General features: G+C 41.0%; 1 protein-coding gene across 1 annotated transcript in view; it reads right to left on the minus strand.

Annotated features, from left to right (window-relative positions):
• Positions 1-22740, minus strand: part of WDFY2 (WD repeat and FYVE domain containing 2) — a 125183-nt gene that overhangs the window by 31086 nt on the left and 71357 nt on the right. The window contains exons 3-5 of the mRNA XM_030564340.1: positions 15030-15103; positions 5958-6012; positions 709-859 (exon numbers count right to left, since the gene is read on the minus strand). Of these exons, the coding sequence (XP_030420200.1) occupies positions 709-859; positions 5958-6012; positions 15030-15103 (280 nt within the window). The remainder of the gene's footprint in view (positions 1-708; positions 860-5957; positions 6013-15029; positions 15104-22740) is intronic.

Below are 22740 nucleotides of genomic sequence, written 5' to 3' on the forward strand. Positions count from 1 at the left end.
GGCAAAAAGGCTGGTCAATTTCACTTGTTTGTACAGAAATTGGTTTCAAATCAATTTGATCTTCAGGTTCTCAACCCACTGAAATCTCCATTGTCTCAGTCTTTCTAAAAGACTGGTTTTTAAATTTACAGTGTATCACTGATCAAAGGAGAGTCTCGACATTTCTTCTGTCAGGCAACTAGGGGCAGATCTTGGAGAATTAACCTGTTTGCGAGTAACATTTTAGGAATCATTTACTCTCCAGCTGAGCCCATATTTCAAAAGCACATTGTTCTGTTCCATGGTAGAGAATATGTGCTCATTATTTCATATTAAGTCATTTAATTTTTGCCATGTGTGTGCACACGCACGGACCTGATCATTGACCTACTTTGCTGCTATTATAATTCCCAAAAGAAAAAGCGTGTTTTAAATGAAGCTCCCATCAATCTCTTTCTTATAATGAGACCACAATAGGATGCAGCTTTTAAGAACGGATAGGTCATAGAAACATTTAGAAATCAATGTTTAAAGCTAAATATACCTTATGCATAAAGCGGACAAAGCTATGAGGGCTGACAATTTTTAACTGAGTTTTAAAAATTATTTCCTTGTAAGGTTTTGAATATAGATGGTCAAGATGATGCAGGCCTGAAAATGGCTGTTTTAAACAAAGATGTGCCAAAGACAAAAGAATCAGAGAAAAGCTAAGATTTAAACAAAGGATACTGCAGGCCACAGGCCCCCGCACTGGTGCGATACCCTCCGAGCCGCTGCCCACTCTCCGAGCAATGCCATGTGAATTGCTTGTCCTGTCCTGTGCTTAACACCCATTCCATCTCCAGGACAAACAGAATCATCATAACCCTGCCTTGGTGAGCTGGAAAAATCAAGCAGGAAAAAAAACAGACATATAACACTGAAGAGAGTCACTCCTCTGCTATCCAAAAAATCCACGAACATTAATCCCTTCACACCAAAACACTTCTAGGGTCCAATCCTGCAAGCCTTTATTCACATCTGTAAGCCTAAGTGATGTCCTAATAGGATTGGTCATGTGACTAACTATATATGTAACAGCCCAATTTTGCAAGTCTTATGTCTGTATGATACAGTAGAACCTCGGAGCTACGAACACCAGAGTTACAAACTGACCAGTCAACCACACATCTTATTTGGAACTGGAAATACGCAATTAGGCAGCAGCAGAGACCAAAGAAAAAGTAAATGCAGTATAGTACTATGTTAAATGTAAATTACTAAACAAATATAGGGAAAGCACCATTTTTCTTCTTAGTGAAGTTTCAGAGCTGTATTAAGTTAATGTTCAGTTTTAAACATTGTAACATTTTTAAAATGTTCAGAGTTACAAACAACCTCCATTACTGAAATGTTCATAACTCTGCAGTGCTACTGTAATATACTTCTGCTTACACCTGCATTTTCAGGAAAACTCCCGTCACTGCAGTATCACCATTGGTAACGCTAGCATGGCAGAACTCAAAGCTGGGATTTTTTGACTTACTGAGCAGGCTTCAATAACAGTGGTACAAACACCCATGCCCTGTCTACACTCCCAGCATTGTTATCACTGGTGGGACCATGCAGGTGGAAACGCAATCACAGGTTTTCTGAAGATTTAGCGTAGACAGAGCCTTAAACTAAAGAAGAGTTTTAGCACTGTACACACATTGTTGGAGTCCTGGTCACAGATGACAAATCAGTCAGTTTGATTCAGTGCATCAACTTGTGCGAATGGAAAACGATGAGGGATTTTCAAATGCATCCACATGTCAGGCAGATGTGGCTGCAAATTTCTTTACTCCCACCTCTTTTTGGCTTTTTCTGTTCTGCTGTTCTCAATGGCTTTTAAGGAAGATCAATAGGCCTGCTGCCATCGGCAGCAGCAGTTTCTCCTGCATTTGGATTGACTTAGACCTGGTCTACACTGGGAGGGCAGGGGGAGAATATCAATCTAAGATACGCAACTTCAGCTACGAGAATAGCGTAGCTGAAGTCGACGTATCTTAGATCAACTTAGAATCACTTACTTCACGTCCTCGTGGTGTGGGATCGACAGCCGCGACTCTCCTGTCGACTTTGCTTCCGCCTCTCACCAAGCTGGAGTTCAGCAGTCGACGGGAGAGTGATCGGGGATCGATTTATCGCATCTACACTACATGCGATAAATCGATCCCCGATAGATCGATTGCTACCCACCGATGCGGCGAGTAGTGTAGACGTACCCCAAGTCAGCTTTTAGGTGAGCTTTGAGACTGTGCTTATATTGCTTTCACTGGTCCCCCAGCACACGTGCTCTCGTTTTCAATTGTCCATAAAGCATGGCTTTGGGGAGTCGTATTGTCCAGGCATGTGAGGTGACCAGCCCAGCCAAGTTGCCCCTCTATGATCACAGATTCAATGCTAGTCACGCAGGGGCCAGTCCAGGACTTTGATGTTTGGTATTCTGTCCGACCACTTGATGTTACAGGTGAGATGCAAACAGTGCACATGAAAACTGCACATATATGGCACACCAGATAGTTATTCAAATAGGATGTTGAAAAAAGTGCTATATAAAAATCACAGCTGGTCAATATCAATAAAATAGCTGAACAAATAGATTTGTACTTCTACATAAATAAAACCCTCAAGGGGTTTTAACCTAAGAAACAGCATTCTACCTATCACTGATTCTTTAAATCAGTGACCTCTGGGCTGAACTGTGAACTGCTGACTGACAGATTTAAGTAAAAAAAGTGCTTTGAAAAAAAGCTTACAGATTTATTCTTAGCTGTATCATAACAGTGAATGTCATATTCCTCAATAATACACAAACCTACTGCATTACTAGTGTTCTGTGACTTTGAGACATATGTCAGGCAAAGTAGGCTGCTTGTATCTGTTTATGTGAAAGTTGACACTGGGAAGATATCAAATATCTTTGCAGCTATATTCTAAACTGTTATTTTTTTAAAAAGCAAAATTACTCAGAACACAATGCTCAAATAAAGCACAGATTTTTGTTGTTGCATACACTACACAAATATATGCATATTGTCTGTTGAATCGTATGGAGGAATTTGTTCTAGTCAAGGATGTAAAATCAGTGTTAACATGTGTCACTAGTTCCCCCACTTTTCAGGATGAGGTTCCTCATGGCCTGGTAACACAATTAACACATGTGGCTCTAACAGTGGCCTCCAAACTTCTATAGCAAATGGGCCAGTTTACTAGACTAAAATTTAAGCTGTACAGTAACTCCTCACTTAAAGTTGTCCCTGTTAATGTTGTTTCATTGTTACATTGCTGATCAATTAGGGAACATGCTCCCTTCTAACATCGTTTCGCAGCCGCCTGCTTGGTCTACTGCTTGCAGGAAGAGCAGCCTGTTGCAGCTAGCTGGTGGGGGCTTGGAACCAGGGTGGACTGGCCGCCTCCTCCATCAGCTCCCTGCTCCCCTAAGTTCCCTGTGCAGCAGCTGCCCAGCAGGCTAGCAATTGCAGCTGTCCCTCCCCCCCTGCCATGTGCTGCTCCTGCCATCTGCCTTGGAGCTGCTCCCCGAGACTCCTGCGTGCTGTGCTGTGGGGAGGGAATGAAGAGGGGGCCTAATGTCAAGGTGGCCCCCTTCCCCCTGCACACAGCTTACCCCATCTTTCATAGAGCAGTGGGGACACACCAGGGCTCAGGACGGAGGGAGCTTGCAGCAGCTGTGGTCTCAGCAACCTGATCTAATTAACAAGGCAATGTACTGAAAGGGGAAATGCACATATCTCCCTCCATTCCTGGTGCCTTGTAGAGTGAGAGAGTTAACCCTTGAGGGCTCAGCCCATTGCAAGTTCATCATTTAGCAGTAAGGGAAATATCCCACCCTATGACTCCTCCACCTCAACCAAGCTTCACAATCATCATCACTGTGTATCAGTATTATAGTTGTTTGTTTAAAACATATACTGTGTATATAATATGGTCTTTTGTCTGTTGAAAAAAAATTTCCCTGGAACCTAACCTCCTCATTTACATGAATTCTTATGGGGAAATTGGATTCGCTTAACATCGTTTCTCTTAAAGTCGCGTTTTTCAGAAACATAACTACAACATTAAGTGAGGAGTTACTGGACCAGGAACATGTCCCATTCAGCTGCATATACTCTAACCTGCAACAGAGTTTGAACCACTCCTATTCCTATAGGCCTCCAAACCCATTTTGTAACCATGAAAGAGGGGCTGAGAGCACAAAAGAGCAACTGAATTTTTTTAAGCCAATACGTCCTGTATTTAACTGGTCAGAAGTGCCAGCCTTCATCTATTGAGCTCACTGAGATACAGAGTGATGCCTCTCTGGTAAGCCTGCTGCAATGGGTGGGGGAAATAAGAGAATTTCCCTTGCATCAGTTACACTGCATCATACTGCAGAATTTTCAGGTAATGGCAGTACTGAACACTAATTCAGGAATAGCAAGAAATCTGTATGTACACATTATTGTATGTCAATGTAGACACATGCATGAGCATTGAGAAAGATGGTAGGGTAGCAGGACAAGGGAGATTTCAGCTCACTCTTCATCTCCCCCACTAATGAATTCCATTTAGGCTCTGATCCAGCAGCCTCCAATGCATGCAGGTAAGCTTACTGTGCCACTGCAGTCAATGAGACTTTTTTAATTTAAATCAACTAAAGGCACGTGTGTAAGTGGATCAAGGCCTTACCAGCATATTCGTCAGACGATATGACACAGTACAAGAGGTTTTTTTTATTATTACAGACGCCCCCCGGATTATGCAAACCTGACTTACGCAAATTTGCACTTACAGAAAAAGTTCCATAAACTAGAAATAGGAGGGCTTGGGGTTTTTTGCGCGTAATTGTCAGGTATACGTTTCCGACTTACGCAAAATTCGGGTTACGCAAGGCATTCCAGAATGGAACACTTGCATAAATTGGGGAGTGTCTGTAAAACCAATCCAGAGAGTCTTAAGATATGCACATACATCTTACTTTGATTCTGTCAGTACACATTAACAAAAACCTACTTATATTTTCTTGCTTGATGTTATAACACACCAGAGAGCTTAAGTGAAAGTGATCTGAAGTAAGACTTATAAAAGGAAAAAAATGTGTTTCACCTTCATTCTTGAAGATCCAGATTCTTTTTATGCTTTCAGGGGTATGTAACAAAGTGACCCCAAAGAAACATCTCTTGAAGGAATGACTGTCTTATTTTTAACCTTTCTAAACACAGAACTTTGAAATAATTCACATTAATCTTTTGAACACTAATCAGCGTTAGAGGTTTCTATGCGGAAACACCACACTTATATGATGCAGGATAGAGTTACCTACATGTCAAAGGAAGAGATACAAGAAAAAAAAACAAAAAACGACTAGTCATCAGTTGACATTGAATTTATGATGAATACTAGTATAAAACACCGTTGTGACCTAACAAACAAGAGTAAGGACAGCTTGGTCATTTAGAAGAGCCCATTAGTGAACATTATAATGCTATTAGGAGGAAGATACAGATTAGTTTTGCTTGATCTTCGAGTAAGGTATCTATACTTCAAAATGTATGAGAGACTGGTCTCTTTAAATATATGTGGGTATTTAAGATAAAAGGGGACAGGAGTTTTAGATATTGTCATTAGATATGCTGGGACTGCCAAAGATTCAAACAGAAAGATTGGATTTTAAAGAATTTATCTGGGGGGAGGGGACCCCACACCAACACATTTCTGACTAAAACATTTTAAACAAATCATTTTTTTCCACTTTTGTAATCTCAGAATAAACATAGTATAGTATCAATCTAATGATAAACCAAGATTTTATATTAGTAAATCAATAATTACAGGAAATAACACTTTCTTCCTTTCTACTGCAAAAGAGAAAGGTGTTTTTTTTTTAAAAAAGCAATTGATGACATTAACAAATGTAAAATATAACTCTGCCAACGAAGACTGATTGCATTTCTTACCCTGGTAACTTTTGACTGGTGTCATCTTGTTGTAATCTTCTGATAAAATAAACTCCTGTAAAAATGAAATAATGTTTAGAAATGTGAAATATTTGCAAATAAGTCTGTGCTCTATTTGAATTTACATAAAATATAAATTTTCAACCAAGTTCAAATCCAACATTAGCTAGAATTTTGTAGTCCAATACAAACAGTTTCCTTTAAAATAAATACATGACTAGTAAATTTCGCTACTACCAGAGTATTTCACCTTTGCAATCTGCCCAGTAAGTGATTTCACAATAGTGACTTTGAATGAAATGGAGGTGGAAAAAGTGGCAAACAAAAAATTTAAAAGCAAGCTGGCCCAAGTTAATGACTTAGCTATTAGCCAACAACATGCCACAGAATGGGAGACCTGGGATCAAGTACATCCCAAATAATTTAGTTTCTCAAGTCAACTGGGGCTTCAATTCAATGTGTGTCCCTGTGTTCTACTGCCCTCTCCTGGTTAAACATAAGTCAGAGCCCAGATACCTGTAATTCAATTTAGTGATGCAATAGCCCTAGCCCAACTCCTTACCGTGTTAGATTATTCCTCTTTCTGTTCTATTTAGTTTCAAATCTCAACAGATGTGTGTGTTGGGAAGTTTTGATAGATATTAAGGCCATATTTCCTTTTGCTTAATTTCATCCCACTGGTGATTCTATATCCCTTTGTACCATCCTTAAACTCAGTATTTCTCTTTTTTTGGTGTTTACACGAGGCTGCGAACAGTTAAATTTGTGTATCTGTGGAATACCATGGATTATTACAAGCTCTCTAGATGGGAGAGGAGGAGTGGTATGGAACCTCAGTCAAGCACTTGTTTGCCAGTTACATTAGAGGAGGTTGTCAGCCTCCCAGTGCTGCTCAGGTTTGTGCTGATTTAAAATAAAGCAACAGAAGTTATATTAACAGTTTAAGAACTATTTATGAAAATATCAGCATACAAGAAAACCTGAAGAACAGTCTCCAGCCTTTGGAGCACAGAGCGGCAAACCCCATGCAAGTTAGTATTCACAGGGAGCACTGGTGTCCATCTGCTTGAGTTTTGTGGGAGAACTGGCCTCAATGAAAAGAATCAGATACAAGTCTTGTGATACTGGATTGCAAATGGCCTAATACCCAGATCTCAGAGTTTGTGTTTTGTGGTAGGATCATATGAATTCATTCTCAGATTGATGGTGGACACAGACACTAAAAAAGTGACTTATAATGGACTAGACAAAAAACAATTGAAGGGGGACATGTTCAAGCAGTATGGCATAACTTTGGGGCGGAAGCTCCTGGAGTCCTTTCATAGGGAAATAGGTGCATGAAATGGGTACAGGCTTAGTCAACACATGAGCAAGTGAGAGAAAGCTAAAAGTGCACAAGATAGCAAGTGCTGAGAGACTTCAAGAGAAGAAAAGAGCAACCATGACACTGGGGGAAAATCATCATCCTTATTGTGACTTCAGTGAAAGAGAAGAGGATCACAGAGACTGAAATAAGTGAAGGTAGCACAGAGTAAGGGGAAAAATGAGACTCAAAGTATATCTACAATACCCGCCGGACTGGCGGGCAGTAATAAATCTAGTGGAGATCGATACGCCATAAATCGACCCCCAAGCATTCTCCCATTGACTCCTGTACTTCAGCACCGCGAGAGGCGCAGATAGAGTCGATAGAGAAGCAGCAGCAGTCAACTCACCATGGTGAAGACACCACGGTTAAGTCGATCTAAGTACATCGACTTCAGTTATGCAACTTCAGCTTAGTGAATAGCATAACTTACATTGATTCCACCAGTGTAGACCAGGGCTAGGTAAAAATGTTTAAAATAAATGAAGTTTTAAAAGCCACAGAGTACTGGGGTATCCAGTTTGCAAGAATTGCCAAAATAATGAATGAATGACTAGTACTTCAATCTACTTGTAAAGAAAAGTACATTGTATATAAAAATTAATAAAAGCCATTCTTTGACTAGATACTTGGTAGTTATTTAAAAAAAGCCAATGTTTCCCTATAGCTTCCAAGTTTCACAGAATAACCAGGGTATTCTCAGATCTCACTGTGAAGTAGCTATAGGTCTATGTTAACTCTTTAAAATGGTGGCCAATTTAATCCAAAAATCAGCCTGCAGTAAAATGGCTCCGAGATAACCATGTCACAATAGTAACAGAACAATCTTCCTCTAAAAGAGGCCATTATACCAAGGCACTGGATATGATCCACTAAAATTGAGGTCAGACTAATGAATATTACAGCCTGTCAGTCAAAGGTTACAAACACTGGACTGAGAAATGAAATGTGACTGGTTTGTCTTACCAGTTTATGCAGCAACAGAGCACAAAAGCAAGTGTGTGATGTTTGTAGGTTTCCTTGGCAAGTTAATTATAATTGCGCTCTCTTGACTTGCCCTACTTTACCTACTGTTCCCTTACTCTAATCATTTCACAATGGCTATCCCCTGGCACCGGCAGACTACAATTCAGAGCACAATTAACAGTGGTAACAAATCTATTAAGTGCGCTGAATTTCTAGTCCAAGGTCACCCTGACACTTTCTCCCTCACAGCAGCAAGAAACTGCTCCACCATTAATGTTAGTTTCGATTAGTTATTGCCCTAAAGATCCTAACAATGTAACCAAAGCATCAAGTGCTTCACAGTAATGCTAATTTAGACCAAGGTTCCTTAGTGTGAAGTGTTATTTAACTTTCCTGACGTTATCTGAAAAAAATAAGTCCGCTTTACTTGCCACAATGTGTAACAGTTAAACATTCCTACCTTATTAACCTTTAAGTTTAAAGCTCCATATGACACTGCAGTGGTGCATGGACTCAAGGGTTTTGAACCAGAGGTAGCTACTTTAGTGTGGCAACAGCGAACCCAGTCACATACCCAATAGCGTCAAGTATCGGGGGTAGCCACGTTAGTCTGTATCCACAAAAACAAGGAGTCCAGTGGCACCTTAAAGACTAACAGATTTATTTGGGCATAAGCATCCGTGGGTAAAAAACCCACTTCTTCAGATGCATGGAGTGAAAGTTACAGATGCAGGCATTATATACTGACACATGAAGAGAAGGGAGTTATCTCACAAGTGGAGAACTAGTGTTGACAGGGAGAATTTGATCAGGGTGGATGTAGTCCACTCCCAATAATTGATGAGTAGGTGTCAATTCCAGGAGAGGCAAAGCTGCTTTTGTAGTGAGCCAGCCACTCCCAGTCCCTAATTCAAGCCCAAATTAATGGTGTTAAATTTGCGAATGAATTTTTAGTTCTGCAGTCTCTTTTAAATCTGTTTCTGAAGTGTTTTTGTTGAAGTATGGCTACTTTTAAATCTGTTATTTAATGTCCAGGAAGATTGAAGTGTTCTCCTACTGGCTTTTGTATGTTACCATTCCTGATGTCCGATTTGTGACCATTTATTCTTTTATGTAGAGACAGTCCAGTTTGGCCAATGTACATGGTAGAGGGGCATTGCTGGCACATGATAGCATATATCACATTAGTACATGTGCAGGTGAATGAGTCCCTGATGGTGTGGCTGATATGGTTGGGTCCTCAGGACCAACATCATCTACCTGCACATCTACTAATGTAACTATCAGTAACATGTGAACTCCAGTCTCATCACCATCTTTACCCACCTCAAATTAACCTGCGACATTTTTCCAGAAGGAAGTAAGCTGGTATACACACAATGCACACTCATAACTAGTTCCAATTTTGCCTTTGGTAGTTAGGTAACATGACCATATTAATCACTAGTCTTCAGTGAAAGACTTTTCAAATGCTTTGTAACAAAATATTATGGCGTCGTGGTATAGGGAATACGATGGTCACTGTCTAGCGAAGGTGAAAGTGGAATAAAGATTACCAATGTATTGATTATCTATTTATGCTTTAATACATTGTGGATAGATATTTGCTAGTAACACAGAGATATAAAATAGACAAACTATTATTATACACAAACTTTAACCCCTCCTTTCCTTTCTTAAACAGGAGGTGCAATGTATAAGAAAGAATGTTCCATTAACCTGAACACAATCCATGGTTTTTATCCTTGTGTTTTGGCCATATTTTCTTCCTTCCCATACAAAATCCATAGCTACATCTCATTCTTGCTTTGTATTCTCTCTTCTTTACACATTCTTGGGTGTTTCCTCAACATTTTTTTTTTTAATTTTTTGCTTCCCTTCCCCCTTTTGACCACTGTTTTCTTTTCCTGCATTTTCATTCCCCTATCCTTGTCAAAAAATGATTGAATTAGTTGCTCCAATGGACAAGTATTTTAATATAGGGTGCCCTGCTCATGAAGGTCATGCCTACTGCACTTATATGTTTTGTTTAGTCTCCACTCTCAGAATACTGGATTTCATTTCTAAAAACTCTACAAAGGTATATTTTCATTTTTCTAACTAAATTTTATATTTTTATTATATGCATATACACACACACACAATACACAAACATATATATATATATATATAAATAAGATTGCTATTTTCATGGAATATGGTTCTATTGTCAAAGCAACTGATTGCCAGTTGTTAGACAACTTTTTGGCTCTGTCCATCATAAAGACAGAGGTCACCCACAAAGTTCAGAACACATCTGCCACAAATTGTAAGGGTTATTTCCACAGTACCTTCCTCAGTAATTGAAATTAGAAGTGGTGTTTGAATTTAGAGGGGAGGGTTGGAAAACAACTAAATTGGCAATACTTAGTTGGCCACTCGGGGTGTGTGCGTGTGTGTTCAGGGAAATGCATTTGTACTGGACCTATCATTACTTAAATTGGAGGCGGATACATCTGACAAAGATGGACCCCAAGATAACTGTCTGTTGCTCTTCTGTGGCTAGCAACAATGGGCTGTAAACAAAAGCTTTGTTTGTTTGTTTGTTTGTTTAAATAAAGAGTTCTTTCACATCCACTTACAATTCTGAATGCCCACATTGGTTACACATACTGCCTATCAGGATGGAAGTTGCTGCTATAAACAAATTTTTGGTCGGCAAGGTAACTGGGCTCTTCAGAAGTCTGTTAGACTCTTTTTACCTACACTGTTTGCTATGATGAACCCTTCAAATGCCAGTCTGACTTGTTTCTAAATATACACTTATTTAGTCAGTCACAGAATGATAAAAATGTAGGGCTGGAAAGGACCTTGAGAAGTCATTAAGTCCAGCCCCTTGTGCTCAGGGAAGACCACATAACCCTAGACCATCCCTGATACGTTTGCCCAACCTGTTCTTAAAAGCTTCCAATGATGGGGAGTCCATTGCCACATATAAACCTTTGAATAACAGTTGAGATAGAGAGGCCAATATTTTCCCTTAAAATTTTAATTAAAGTAATATCCTTTGCGAATTTTAATCTTTTCCCATCTGAAAAATCTTGAATTTGGCCACACAGGCATCCTAATAGTACTCTCTTGACAAATCAGTGAGCAGATTGAGAGTCTACTATCCTCAAACATTTTTTATGCTAGTAGCTAACAGGGTGCTCAGTGTTGTAGCAGAGGCAGAAAAAAATGACCTTTGGCCCAAGGATCTCATAATCCCACTTGACAGACTATACAGTTTGGACACACATACCCAGAGACAGCTTCCATTTTAGACTCTTATTTGAAAGGGTGGCAGACAGCACTTTTGTTGGAGTGCGGTAGCGAGTACATTCCCCCAGAGGTAAACAGATTGGCTTCAGGATTAGAAAAGGATGGAGGCTCTTTAAAAGATACTGTTGACAATGCAATTACAGTTAAGATTTTGTTTATCCCCCAAGGGACATTATGAAAGATGATCAAAGTGGGTTTTTTTTTTAAAACTGGGAAATATTGCTCAGGATTAAGGATATTAAGGATTAAAAGATTTCAGAAAATGCAGAAAGAGTTGGGGCTTCTGCACAGAGTTTGGATTTGAAGTAAGATTTTCATTCTGGGTTTAAAAGCCTCCTTGACCTAGTTTGCAGAGTAGAATTCACAGGGTACACTTTAGAAGCAAAATAAAGTTTAAGATCTCAAGTTTTGAAGTAACTCACTTTGTAGAGAATATGAATCAGATCAACAGGCTGGCAAACTATGGGTGACAAACTATGATTTTATCTTCTTGCCTCTTGAGGAAAGAGATTCTAACTGACACAATCTGGGTGAGCAAGCCAACATCAGTTATTCCGTTACAGACACTGAAAACGCTCCATATGACTAAGTCTCTAAATATCTAGCAGGAGCAACTGATAGAAGAAGACGTTAAGATCAATTCTTCCTGATGATAAAGAGTCATTGTTCTGAACGGGGTATTTGATGGGATCTTTTCCTTGAGGCCCAACTGAGGGCTTGCCGTCCACACAAATGCCGAGTTTGCATCAAGCTGGAGTGTAAGTCTACCACATATTAGCCTGCCATGCATTAGGTGCTCATGAAGACAAGCCCTGAGATCATGCAAGATCTTTGCTTGCAGCAACAACAGTAGGAGAATAAGTGATAGTGTATAAATGTCCTTACCATTAAAGGGAGGCAGAGCTTTTAAGACACCTTTATAAAAAGGGAGGTTTCTTCACAGCCACTTGCGTGGGAGACTGGCATCTCCTCCAAAAACTTAAAATTTTCCTTCATGTTGGAGCAGAAAGTTTGTTTTTGGAGGGAAGAGTCCCTTGGCCTCTAAGGGACCTGAAATAGCCCTGAAGATTTGGAGGGAGCAATGGAATGAGAGGTACTCTTCAAAGACAGCTTTCCCAACTTCAGGCCAAGATTTGGGGAAGGGGTTGCAGAGTGAGAGCACAAGAAAAAAATACAACATGATTTTGTTTTAAGTGCCACCATTTCTTAACGAAGTATGCAATCTGTCAATGGTGATTAAAATCAATCACCGCAAGGCATAATCTGTCATCTGGTTTAAAGGTTCTGCTTATAAATGTAAACTTCTAAGCTGAAAAGTTATAAAATTTGAAAATAGCCACTTGTGTTACTTCTAGGAGCAAAAGGAGGGAAGTTTATCATCCACTTTGTTTTACTCCATGACAAATGGCTGAATGATTCTAATTAACTTTTAGCCAGAGGTTAAGTTAAATGGAAACAGAACAGTATATCATCTCAGCCACCAGTCTTTGAGCTCATTTTCACCAGCTCTGGTGGAACATCTGTCCCTCTACTGATTTTGACAGTAATGCAGCGTCTCTATACACCAACATCCTCCTTACAATGCACTACCCCATTCACCAAAATGCCAGGCATATTACTGGAATCAGTCTCATTTTAAAAGTGCATGCAGAGAGATTATTTTAACACATTTCCTTGATTTCTGAAAGTAGCATTCCTTCCCTGCCCTATACCAAAGTATTTGAAATAGTCTGGACTGTGAGTCAAAAGTTAGTCCAACATAACTTTTTCCCAGAAATTTTGTTTTATATTTTAGAACATAACTGCTGCTTTCTGAACCATTAGCAATCAGATATTCCTCTGAACACCTGACTAATTCAGATGTTGGAGGAATATTACAAAAAAATCTGTATGCTATGTGATTTTTGCTGTTGCTGCTAATATATGACGCTGGTACTGTCAGAGCATTTAAAGGGCCAACACAAGGAAAAAAAAGCCTGATAGAATAGAATTTGTGTGTAGATGTAGCCCTATATCAACAAACCCAATAACATACAAGCCACAATTTTCTTTCTTTACAACAAACAACATGTGTCCTCCTAGAGGATCCAAGTGCCCTGTCAATTATTTAGAATTACAAATGCGAAACACACTTCTATCAGCTCCCTGTTTCACACATGCAGGATGAAAAATACCAACACTCCATTATGCTGGTAAGTATAGTAACCCTGTCCCTCTCCTCAAAGGCCAGGCAAAACAAGTGCAGTGTGCGCTGAAAGACGACAAGTGCAAACTAAATCAGACTGGAGGGAAGGCTTTCATGAAGCCTGTACAGAGAACACCCTGTCAGCCCCCCGCCCCATTCTTTATTAGATTAATGAGGATTTCACATCAGCGCTTCTGCTGACTGCAACTATAGCAGAATATAATGGGGAGATGCAGTCTGAGGCAGGCTGTTCCCAGGTCATTTTATTCTTTAGAAGTCAAAGCCAGCACCGTAAAACCTACCAGAGAGCTCACAGGTAAACAGGGCAGATCCAAAAGCACGGGGGCCATGTGCTCTCCATAGGACAGCATGCTTACCAAGAAGGCGAGTTAACTTTGACACTTGTTTCAGCTTCCAAATCAATGTTAAGATATGGCCCCTTGTAAAGCACATGGCAAAAGGTCTGACCATGAAACGTCAAAGCTACAGATAACAGTACCAAGATTCTCATTTGGAAGAATGACAGAATGCCTGTGATCACCGCTGCCACCTGAGCACCGAAAAACAGCTCTTAGTCTAGTCAGACCCCCAAGTAACAGTTTCCATAATAATTACAATCAAATGGCAACAGCGGGCCCCTTTGATCCACATGGCAGATCTCTGCTTCAATATTCTGCTCTCTTTACACGCATGGGGATCTCTCAGAAGTTACTGAAAGGCAAATGGACCCGTTCACGCTGCTGTAAATCAGAACAGACTCCACGGAAGGAAGTTCTCTCTCAAAGGAGAATTACATCTGCGGAACACTGAATTAATAAGAGGGTAACCAGGACCAGTCTTTGTACAGTGCTATATATTGCATATAAAGAGCTAACTGTATGAGTTGAGATGCATTATATGGCTCTGAGAGTAACTTTACGCCCATTTGCTGTGTTCCCAGACCAATTTAGCACAAGTGATTAATAATTTGATCAAAGTTGGTAAATTAAAAACTTGTTATTGGACAAGTAAACCCATACAATTTGTTTAGTTGCCTAATTCCTCTAAACTCAGCTCAAGTTTATACAGCAGTTAGTTTAAAATTTGTCATGGGTCTTCTGTTTTCTGCACTAGAGCGGTCAGTGTCATTAGTAGGTAGGATCAATGTTAATCTGTCATTTAGCAAATGCTAATTAAAAATCTCAGCACAATAAATATATACATACTTCTCAAAAGGGAAGTATTTCAATGGGAAAATTTATTTATATGTACTTACTGAGATTGAACCATTGTCTAGACCTACGGACAGCCTTCTTGTTTCCGGGTTAAAAGACATGCATGAACATGGAGCTGAAAAAAATGAACATGTTGATGACGTTAACAAAACCATGATTCTCATTGATCTTGAAGCTCTGGAGTCCCTATCTAGCTAACATACTTAAGAGGCTATTCTTTATTTTACCCCTTATGATAGAAAAGCATAAACACACTCTTCCTGCAATGCTATTCGGTAAACTCTGTTACATCAAATAAATGAGTAGCTATACAACTACTCCTTACTTCATGATCCACTTCCCCCCCTCAGTTAAATTATTTAAACAGAAAATGTTCTACAAGAGCAGTTGTGAGGTCACAAACCCCTCAAAGAATATTAAAGACATTTCAGTTTTAGATTTTTTGTGGATTTAACAATGATTGAAGTTGATTTTCTACATTTTCTGATTATTTTATAGCTGAAAATAATAATATTTCTAAGGTTTACATCCCATCAGTTTAAATTCTTGAAATAGGAAAGGCCTATGGACTGAAATGTCATTGAGTTTCATTAAAGACAGATAGTCCATAATGGAATTACAGTTGTCAGTCATCTCTGTTATAATTAGATTACATTGTAACCAATGACTAAAAGTATGTTCAAAACAATATTCTATCTAACACCCTAGAAACACATTGCCCTACACAACTACCACACTACAAATTTTCAGGACATACTCTTGCAGCTTGCTTTGTAAAAAATGTCTTAGGCTCTTTTGAGAATCTGGTGATGTTAATATGTTGGTGTAGAGTCAGAATTTTCTACTAAGAAATAGAGTTATGTTTGCTCTCTGTTTATAGACAGACTTCTTAATCCAATTTAGGTGTCTAATGATAGTTTTGGGTTTTTTGCCTCTTAATGTTGTAGCTGAAGTCTCGATCAAGTTTCTGCAGGACAGGTTCAACATCACAACTGGCAATCTTAGCAGTGGGGCCAGGAATTCTTGCTCCTTCCGATTTTTACCATTAATCTTAATCTTAATATATTGATCGCAGGAATAAAGAACTAAAGATTTTTAGTACTGCTTTTCACTGGATTTTTCTGTTCTGTTTTTGTAGCCCTCCCCCAACACCTAACTACATATGTGCACTTGCTTCTATAAATAGTGATTACCCTATATATTTTCAACTTGTTTTCTCAACAGTTTTAAACAAACACTGTAGATTGGTATCAAAACATCCAACAATCCAGTAAAGCCTCCATGTTCTTCATCTGATTATGCCACAAAATAAAGACAAGATAATACAAAAAAAGTTTGTGTTGGACATTTAACTGAAATTTCACCACCACATGGAGATTAGGATTGTATTGATTTATTTATTGAGGGACGAATACAGCATAATTTATGGCAACAGAAACTCAAAGAGCACAACAGTCAATCAAGTAGATCAAGAGTGGCTCTGATTACTTGTTTTTTCACTTTATGTTTTGGAATGTCTAACTTGCTGCTAAACGACTAGAGAAAAGGCTTCAGTTAAAAAATGAAGCTGTCACAATGAACAGTATTTTGTGCTGCTACTAACACCACCAGAGATTATTAAAGTGAAACTGGTGAATGGAAAAGTTTACTTTTCACCATTTACTTAGTGGATTTAAAGCAAATTCAGAGCAGTGAAACTAAACTGGTCAGTTTCACCTTCTGTTAAGAGGTCATTTCAACTGCTGGTACTTGGCACAATGCTGTTATGTCTAGGTTTCTAACATTGCAGCAGGGTAGTGTCTAAGACAAATGGTTATTCTTTAAAAAAAAAATCACTGTATCATACCAGACTATATAAAATCTCTAAAATACCATCCCCACCCTACATTTTTGGTCCAGTGCTAGATAGCATCTAATCTAAAGAACCTCTACTGCCATTGCAAATACCATTAATAGTTCACAGAAAATCAGATTTTTACAAATCACTGTCAGTGACGGGGTCTAATAAATTAGTTATTTTTCAAGTCATGCTTTTTCCAAAAATACACAAACAATGTGTCAGTAATGGAGCTTACAAAAAAATTTAAAAAAAGCTTTTGCATAAAAATATTCAAAAGCACTTAAACAACATAGGCCTAGCATAACTATTTCTATTAGAGTCCCGTCCCCCCCTCAAACCACAATAGTTATACTAGTACCACCCCTAGTGTAAATGCAGTTATTTCTGTTTACAAAAATGCCATACATCTTATTTCCTCTCTCACATAAAGCACCTTTTTACTGGCTTATTTACGTTCACCGTAGGTGGCTGAACTGCTTTAATTGTACCAGTATAGTTAAAGTGATACTGCTTGTGTGTAGACAAGCCCTTTCATGCTTACTTCCCATTGAAACTATCTAAGTCTCATTGACTTAAGTGCTTTGAAAATAGAACTTAAGCTGGTAAAACATTTAAAGGCTTGTGAAAAATTTACCCACAGGACTAGGCATTTTCATTAAGCCCCTCTGCTTTAGTCTTATTAAGGGATGTTCTTCAGAATGGAATGATCCAGTAACCCTTCTGTCACCAAAAAGACTTGAGGTAGTGTGTTTTGTTCATTTACTTACAAATATGACAAGTGACTCGCCCTTAATGCATTCAGTTTCACCTTCTCAAACTGAATTACAAAGGAATTAACAAGTTATATATTCTATATTCCCCCTATGGTACATTCCTCTCTGCTACAATGAAGTATATACTGTTACTTTACATCAGTGGTCTCCAAACTTTTTACACACAAGATCACTTTTTGAATTTCAGTGCAACCCAGTATATACCCGGCCCCTTCCCCAAAGCACCACTCCTTCCCCAAAGCCCCGCACATGCACTCCATCCACGCCTTTCTCCTTAGCTCGCTCTTCTCCACCCTCACTCACTTTCAGCTCTGGGAGGGAGTTGGGGTGCAGGAGGGCGTTTGAGGTGCTGGCTCTGGGAGGAGGCTCAAGGCTGGGGGTTGGGGTGTGGGCTCCTGCCGGGTGGCACCTACCTCAGGTGGCTCCTGGTTGGAGGCGCAGTGAGGCTAAGGCAGGCTTCCTGCTTAGCCCTGGCCCCACACCGTTCCCGAAAGCGGCCAGCATGGCCCCGTGGCCCTAAAGGGGGGGGCGCCAACGTGGCTCTGTGCACTATTTCTGCCTGCAATCACCGCCCCCACAGCTCTCATTGGCCGCAGTTCCCCATTCCCGGCAAATGGGAGCTGTGTGGATGGTGCTTGCTGGAAGGAGCAGCACGCGGAGAACCCTGCCCCCGCAGGGGCATGCTGGCCGCTTCCATGAGTGGCATGGGGCCAGGACAGGCAGGGAGCCTGCCTTAGCCCTGCTGTGCAGCCAGACTTTTAGCGGCCGGAGATCGTGATCGACTGGCAGAGGCTCCAGGATCGACCAATCGATTGTGATCTACGGTTTGGGGACCACTGCTTTACATAATTATTATCCCTATGAGTCCCTTGAGATGGGATACAACCAATACTGAGATTATTTAAAAGCGATCATTTTTATGCCCAATGTATATCCTGATTTACAACTTATTTCACTCTCCCCAAAATCACAGTAGTTTGTATTGAAACTATTAAGACTAACATTAGGTAGGCAGAGCAGGCTACCTCCTGGTGCAAAACTGAAACTCCACCCTCCTCTATTACAGTATTCCATTCTACATTCTTTTAGCATATTTCTCTTTGCTAGACTGTTTCCCTTTCACAATCTTAAGGCCATTCATAGGCAAAAGTAAGGTTAAACAGTGCTCGAATGCTTAACACTAACAAAGCCTTCGTGAATGTGCATGAGAAGGATGAGCTGCCTGTAGTTATCTTTTAGAGGCCCATTGTAAAGAATGCTGCTGCTAAGTCAACTAATGTACTGAACATGAGAACTATATTAACTTGTTTTTCAGTTCATCCCTGTAGGCCATATAGATCAGCAGTGCCTTTTCATTGTCTGTTTCCCCAGAAGTAATAATCTATCAAGCATGAGGAGGGTGCTGTTCCAACAACTAAAATCATCAACAAAAGTATGTCCCATCTGCTAAAGAACTCAAAAGTTTCATTCCAGTGCTTTCTCTCCTTTTGTTCTCGTTCCATTAATGACCTATTTCAACGCAAGGCCGGCAGAAACTCAAACAGTTGACATCTGGCTCAGTCCTGTAGCTCTCCCTTCTTTCTCCCTTTTCCTCACCCAGACCACTCCCAGCATACTAACAAGTAACAAGCACAAATAAGAATCCTGTACATCTGTGTTTTGAATAGTGATGCCAAAGTCATGTATGCATGTGATGCTACTGGGATGGCTATGCTAGGGAACGGGGATAGCAGCACATTCTGGTAGCAAAGAGACATCTTTTCCCCCTCCTACAGCCCTACCAAGTCTTTTTAGACAGTCACTGCTCCAGTGATGCTTTCTTCTGGCCAGGGGCGGCTCTACACATTTCGCCGCCCAAGTACGGCGGCATGCCGCGGAGAGCGCTCTGCCAGTCACCTGTCCCGTGGCTCGGGTGGACCTCCCTCAGGCGGACCCTCCAAAGACATGCCGCCAAAGGCTGCCTGCCTGCCGCTCTCCCGGCGACCAGCAGAGCGCCCCCCGTGGCATGCCACCTCGAGCACACACTTGGCGTGCTGGGGCCTGGAGCCACCCCTGCTTCTGGCTAGAGAAGCTAAAAGAAACTGTGTGAAGAACACAGCAATGCCACTCCACACTCCGGTAGCAAGGTCACTTCTGATGTAGGAGGTGTGTGGGCAGTGGTAGTGACAATCACTCATGTCCCATCCAATAGCTTTCAGAAACAATGATATAGAAAAGTCACTGTGTGTGTCAATTCCGCAGGCAACACCTCACAGCCCTAGGAGTATACTTGTATGCACTTAGAAAGAAATGATAGAACAGCAGGACTCATGTTCGATAGTTCTGAAGTTTTCCAAGATATTGGGCGAGGGGGATGGTCCAAGATATTCCTCAAAATTGGGTGTGGGGGTGAGGCTGACAGGCCAGCTCAAGTCAGAGCAATAGGCCAATTCTCTTGTGTGAGATTATCAAAGAAACTTTAAGTGTACTAATTCACTTGATTGTTAATATATTTCAAAGGAAATGCAAAGGATATGGTCTTCATTTATCTACAAACTGTTGATTGCTCTCTATTTACATTAGGGGTATCTCTGTACTTAATTAACCCTAGATCAAAAATTGTGAGAATACTTAGATAAGAATGTTCTTGATGTGTAAACTTAATGAAAATTCATGAAGGATTGTTCCAGGCTATCCCATTGTGCTTACATTACGTTTACTCATCACATGAGAATGGAGCATTGGAAACGTAAAAGATTGCTAACTTCAAAGCAGGCATTGCTGTGTTCGACAACGGAAATTCAAAGACTTTGTTTATATTAAATCAGCAAAAGAAGAGTTCATGCTGTGAATGAAAACACCTGCCAGATTGCCTTCCCTGGAAACACTCTAAGAATGGATTCAACGATGGATCTTGTATCTCTGAACTGTTTTGGATGCTAACAGGGTGGAATACTAATCAAGAGGACAAAGATCCCTAGAACTACTCTGGGTAACCCTGAGGAACTTTTGGAAATTCAGCAGATTACTGAAACGTTAATAATTGTAGACTTATAAACTTTGACTCATCTGTTAATGTATTTTACTTGCTTTAACCTCTCAATAACTCATTTCCTTTTTTTAAAAAACTAATAAACCTTTAGCTGTTTACTAGAGAAACTGGCTGCCAGAACTGTCTTTGGTGTGATGTCAAGATTATCCATTGACCTGGGATAAGTGACGGACCCCTTGGGGTTGGGAGTAACTTAATGAGATGTGATATTTGGTATAGTGACCAGTATCACAAAGTCCAGTTTGTCTGGATGGCAAGGTAGGTTGAAGAGTCCTAAAGCAGGGGTGGGCAAACTTTTGGCCCGAGGGCCACATCGGGGTTCCGAAACTGTATGGAGGGCTGGTGTAGTGTATTGAATTTCTCCCTTTAGGAATGTGCTACTTACGGTGTACTGCTTACGGCAGCCAGTCCTGGTGCTCTGAGCAGCATGGTAAGGGGACAGAGAGGGGGAGGTTGAATAAGGGGCAGGGGTTCCCAAGGGGCAGTTGGATAGGAGTGGGAGTCCCAGGGGACCTGTCAGGGGGCAGGGGTGTGGATTGGGGTCGGGGCAGTCAGGGGACTGGGAGCAGGAGGGTTTGGATGGGGGCAGGGAGGATCCCGGGGGGGGGGGGGGGGTTGTCCCGGGAGAGGGCAGTCAGGGGACAAGGAGCCGGGGGGGTTGAATGGGTTGGAGGTTCTGAGGTGGGCTGGGAGGGGGCAGAGGCCAGGCTGTTTGGGGAGGCACAGCTTTCCCTACCCAGGGTGTAGTGTATTAAATTGCTCCCTGTAGGAATGTGCCACTTATGGTGTAGTACTTACAGCTGCCAGTCCTGGTGCTCTGTGAGTAGCACATTCCTACAAGGAGCAATTTAATACACTACACCATGGCGGCTCTTGCAGCCTCGCTGCCCAGAGCGCTGGCAGCACAGCGAGCTGAGGCTGCGGGGGAGGGGGCAGAGCAGGACAGGAGTCGGGGGTTAGCCTCCCTGGCTGGGAGCTCAATGGATGGTACCACAGGCCGGATGTGGCCCTTAGTTTGCCCACTTCTGACCTAAAGGGAGTGTTTGGGACTAAATAGTAAGACTAATAGATTGATCAGGAGTGCACATTTGGTGAATCCAGTTGTAGACTATACCACCAGCTTGGTGTGTAGGCCCTAACAGTCTGACCTGAAACTGGGACTCACAACTGGAAGTCATTTTAGACTGTGTGACAAGTGGTGCAGGCGGCAGGATTCACATGCCACAGGTCAACTGAGCTTAAAGATCAGAACAGGGGGACAGAGGAAAATCTAAAATTTCCCTGCTCAGAACTGATTTGAGACAGAATTAATAAGATGCCCCAATGTTTTCTCATGACACCTGCTGTTTGCAGAGACCCAACCTGTTGTGTGCATCATTTATAAACTTGCCTCTACAACTAGTGCAACCCTTCTCTAGAAGGTAGCTAAGATTTGCCACACTGAAGTCCACCATTGACCTGTACGTCCAGTATCCTGCAGTAGCCAACACCAGGGTCTTGCCCAGTAAGCATTTTAAAGGTTTAGTACTATAGGAGAAAGGGGTGAAATCTGAAAGGTTCTTACTTGAGACTCCTCAGCCTTGACTCACGCCTTTAGTGGCAGGATTTGAGGCTGGACTGAGTTTCCTGACTTTTGGTGATTTGCATTACATTTGGATATAAGAGTGTTCAAGCATTCATTGATCACTTGACTCAGCGATTCTAGTTTCCTCTTGCTGCACTTTCACTTCCCTTCTTCAGCATTCTGTTAATGACCCTCAGGACTTTGTCCTTCATCCTCCACTCTTTTTCCCTTCCACACAGACCTTCCCCTCTACTCCTGAATTCTCCCCCATTCTTCACTCACCTTCAACTGTCTTTCCAACTTCCATACCTGGATATCGCACCCTCAGGTTGCCCCTCCCTTCTAATGGAGCCAAAATTCCATTAGCCTCCCCACTGCTCCAGCTCAGAATCTTGGTGTCTCTCACCCTTTTTCTCCTCCTTCCATTGCCCACTTCCATTTCTGATCTTCCTCTACATCATCATCATCTATGGAACCCCCACTCTTCTCCATTCCCTACTGCTTAACTTTGATAAATGCTATGGTCATCTCCTCCCATAATTTT

Source organism: Gopherus evgoodei, chromosome 1 (genome assembly GCF_007399415.2).
Source record: "Gopherus evgoodei ecotype Sinaloan lineage chromosome 1, rGopEvg1_v1.p, whole genome shotgun sequence".
NCBI lineage: Eukaryota > Metazoa > Chordata > Testudines > Testudinidae > Gopherus > Gopherus evgoodei.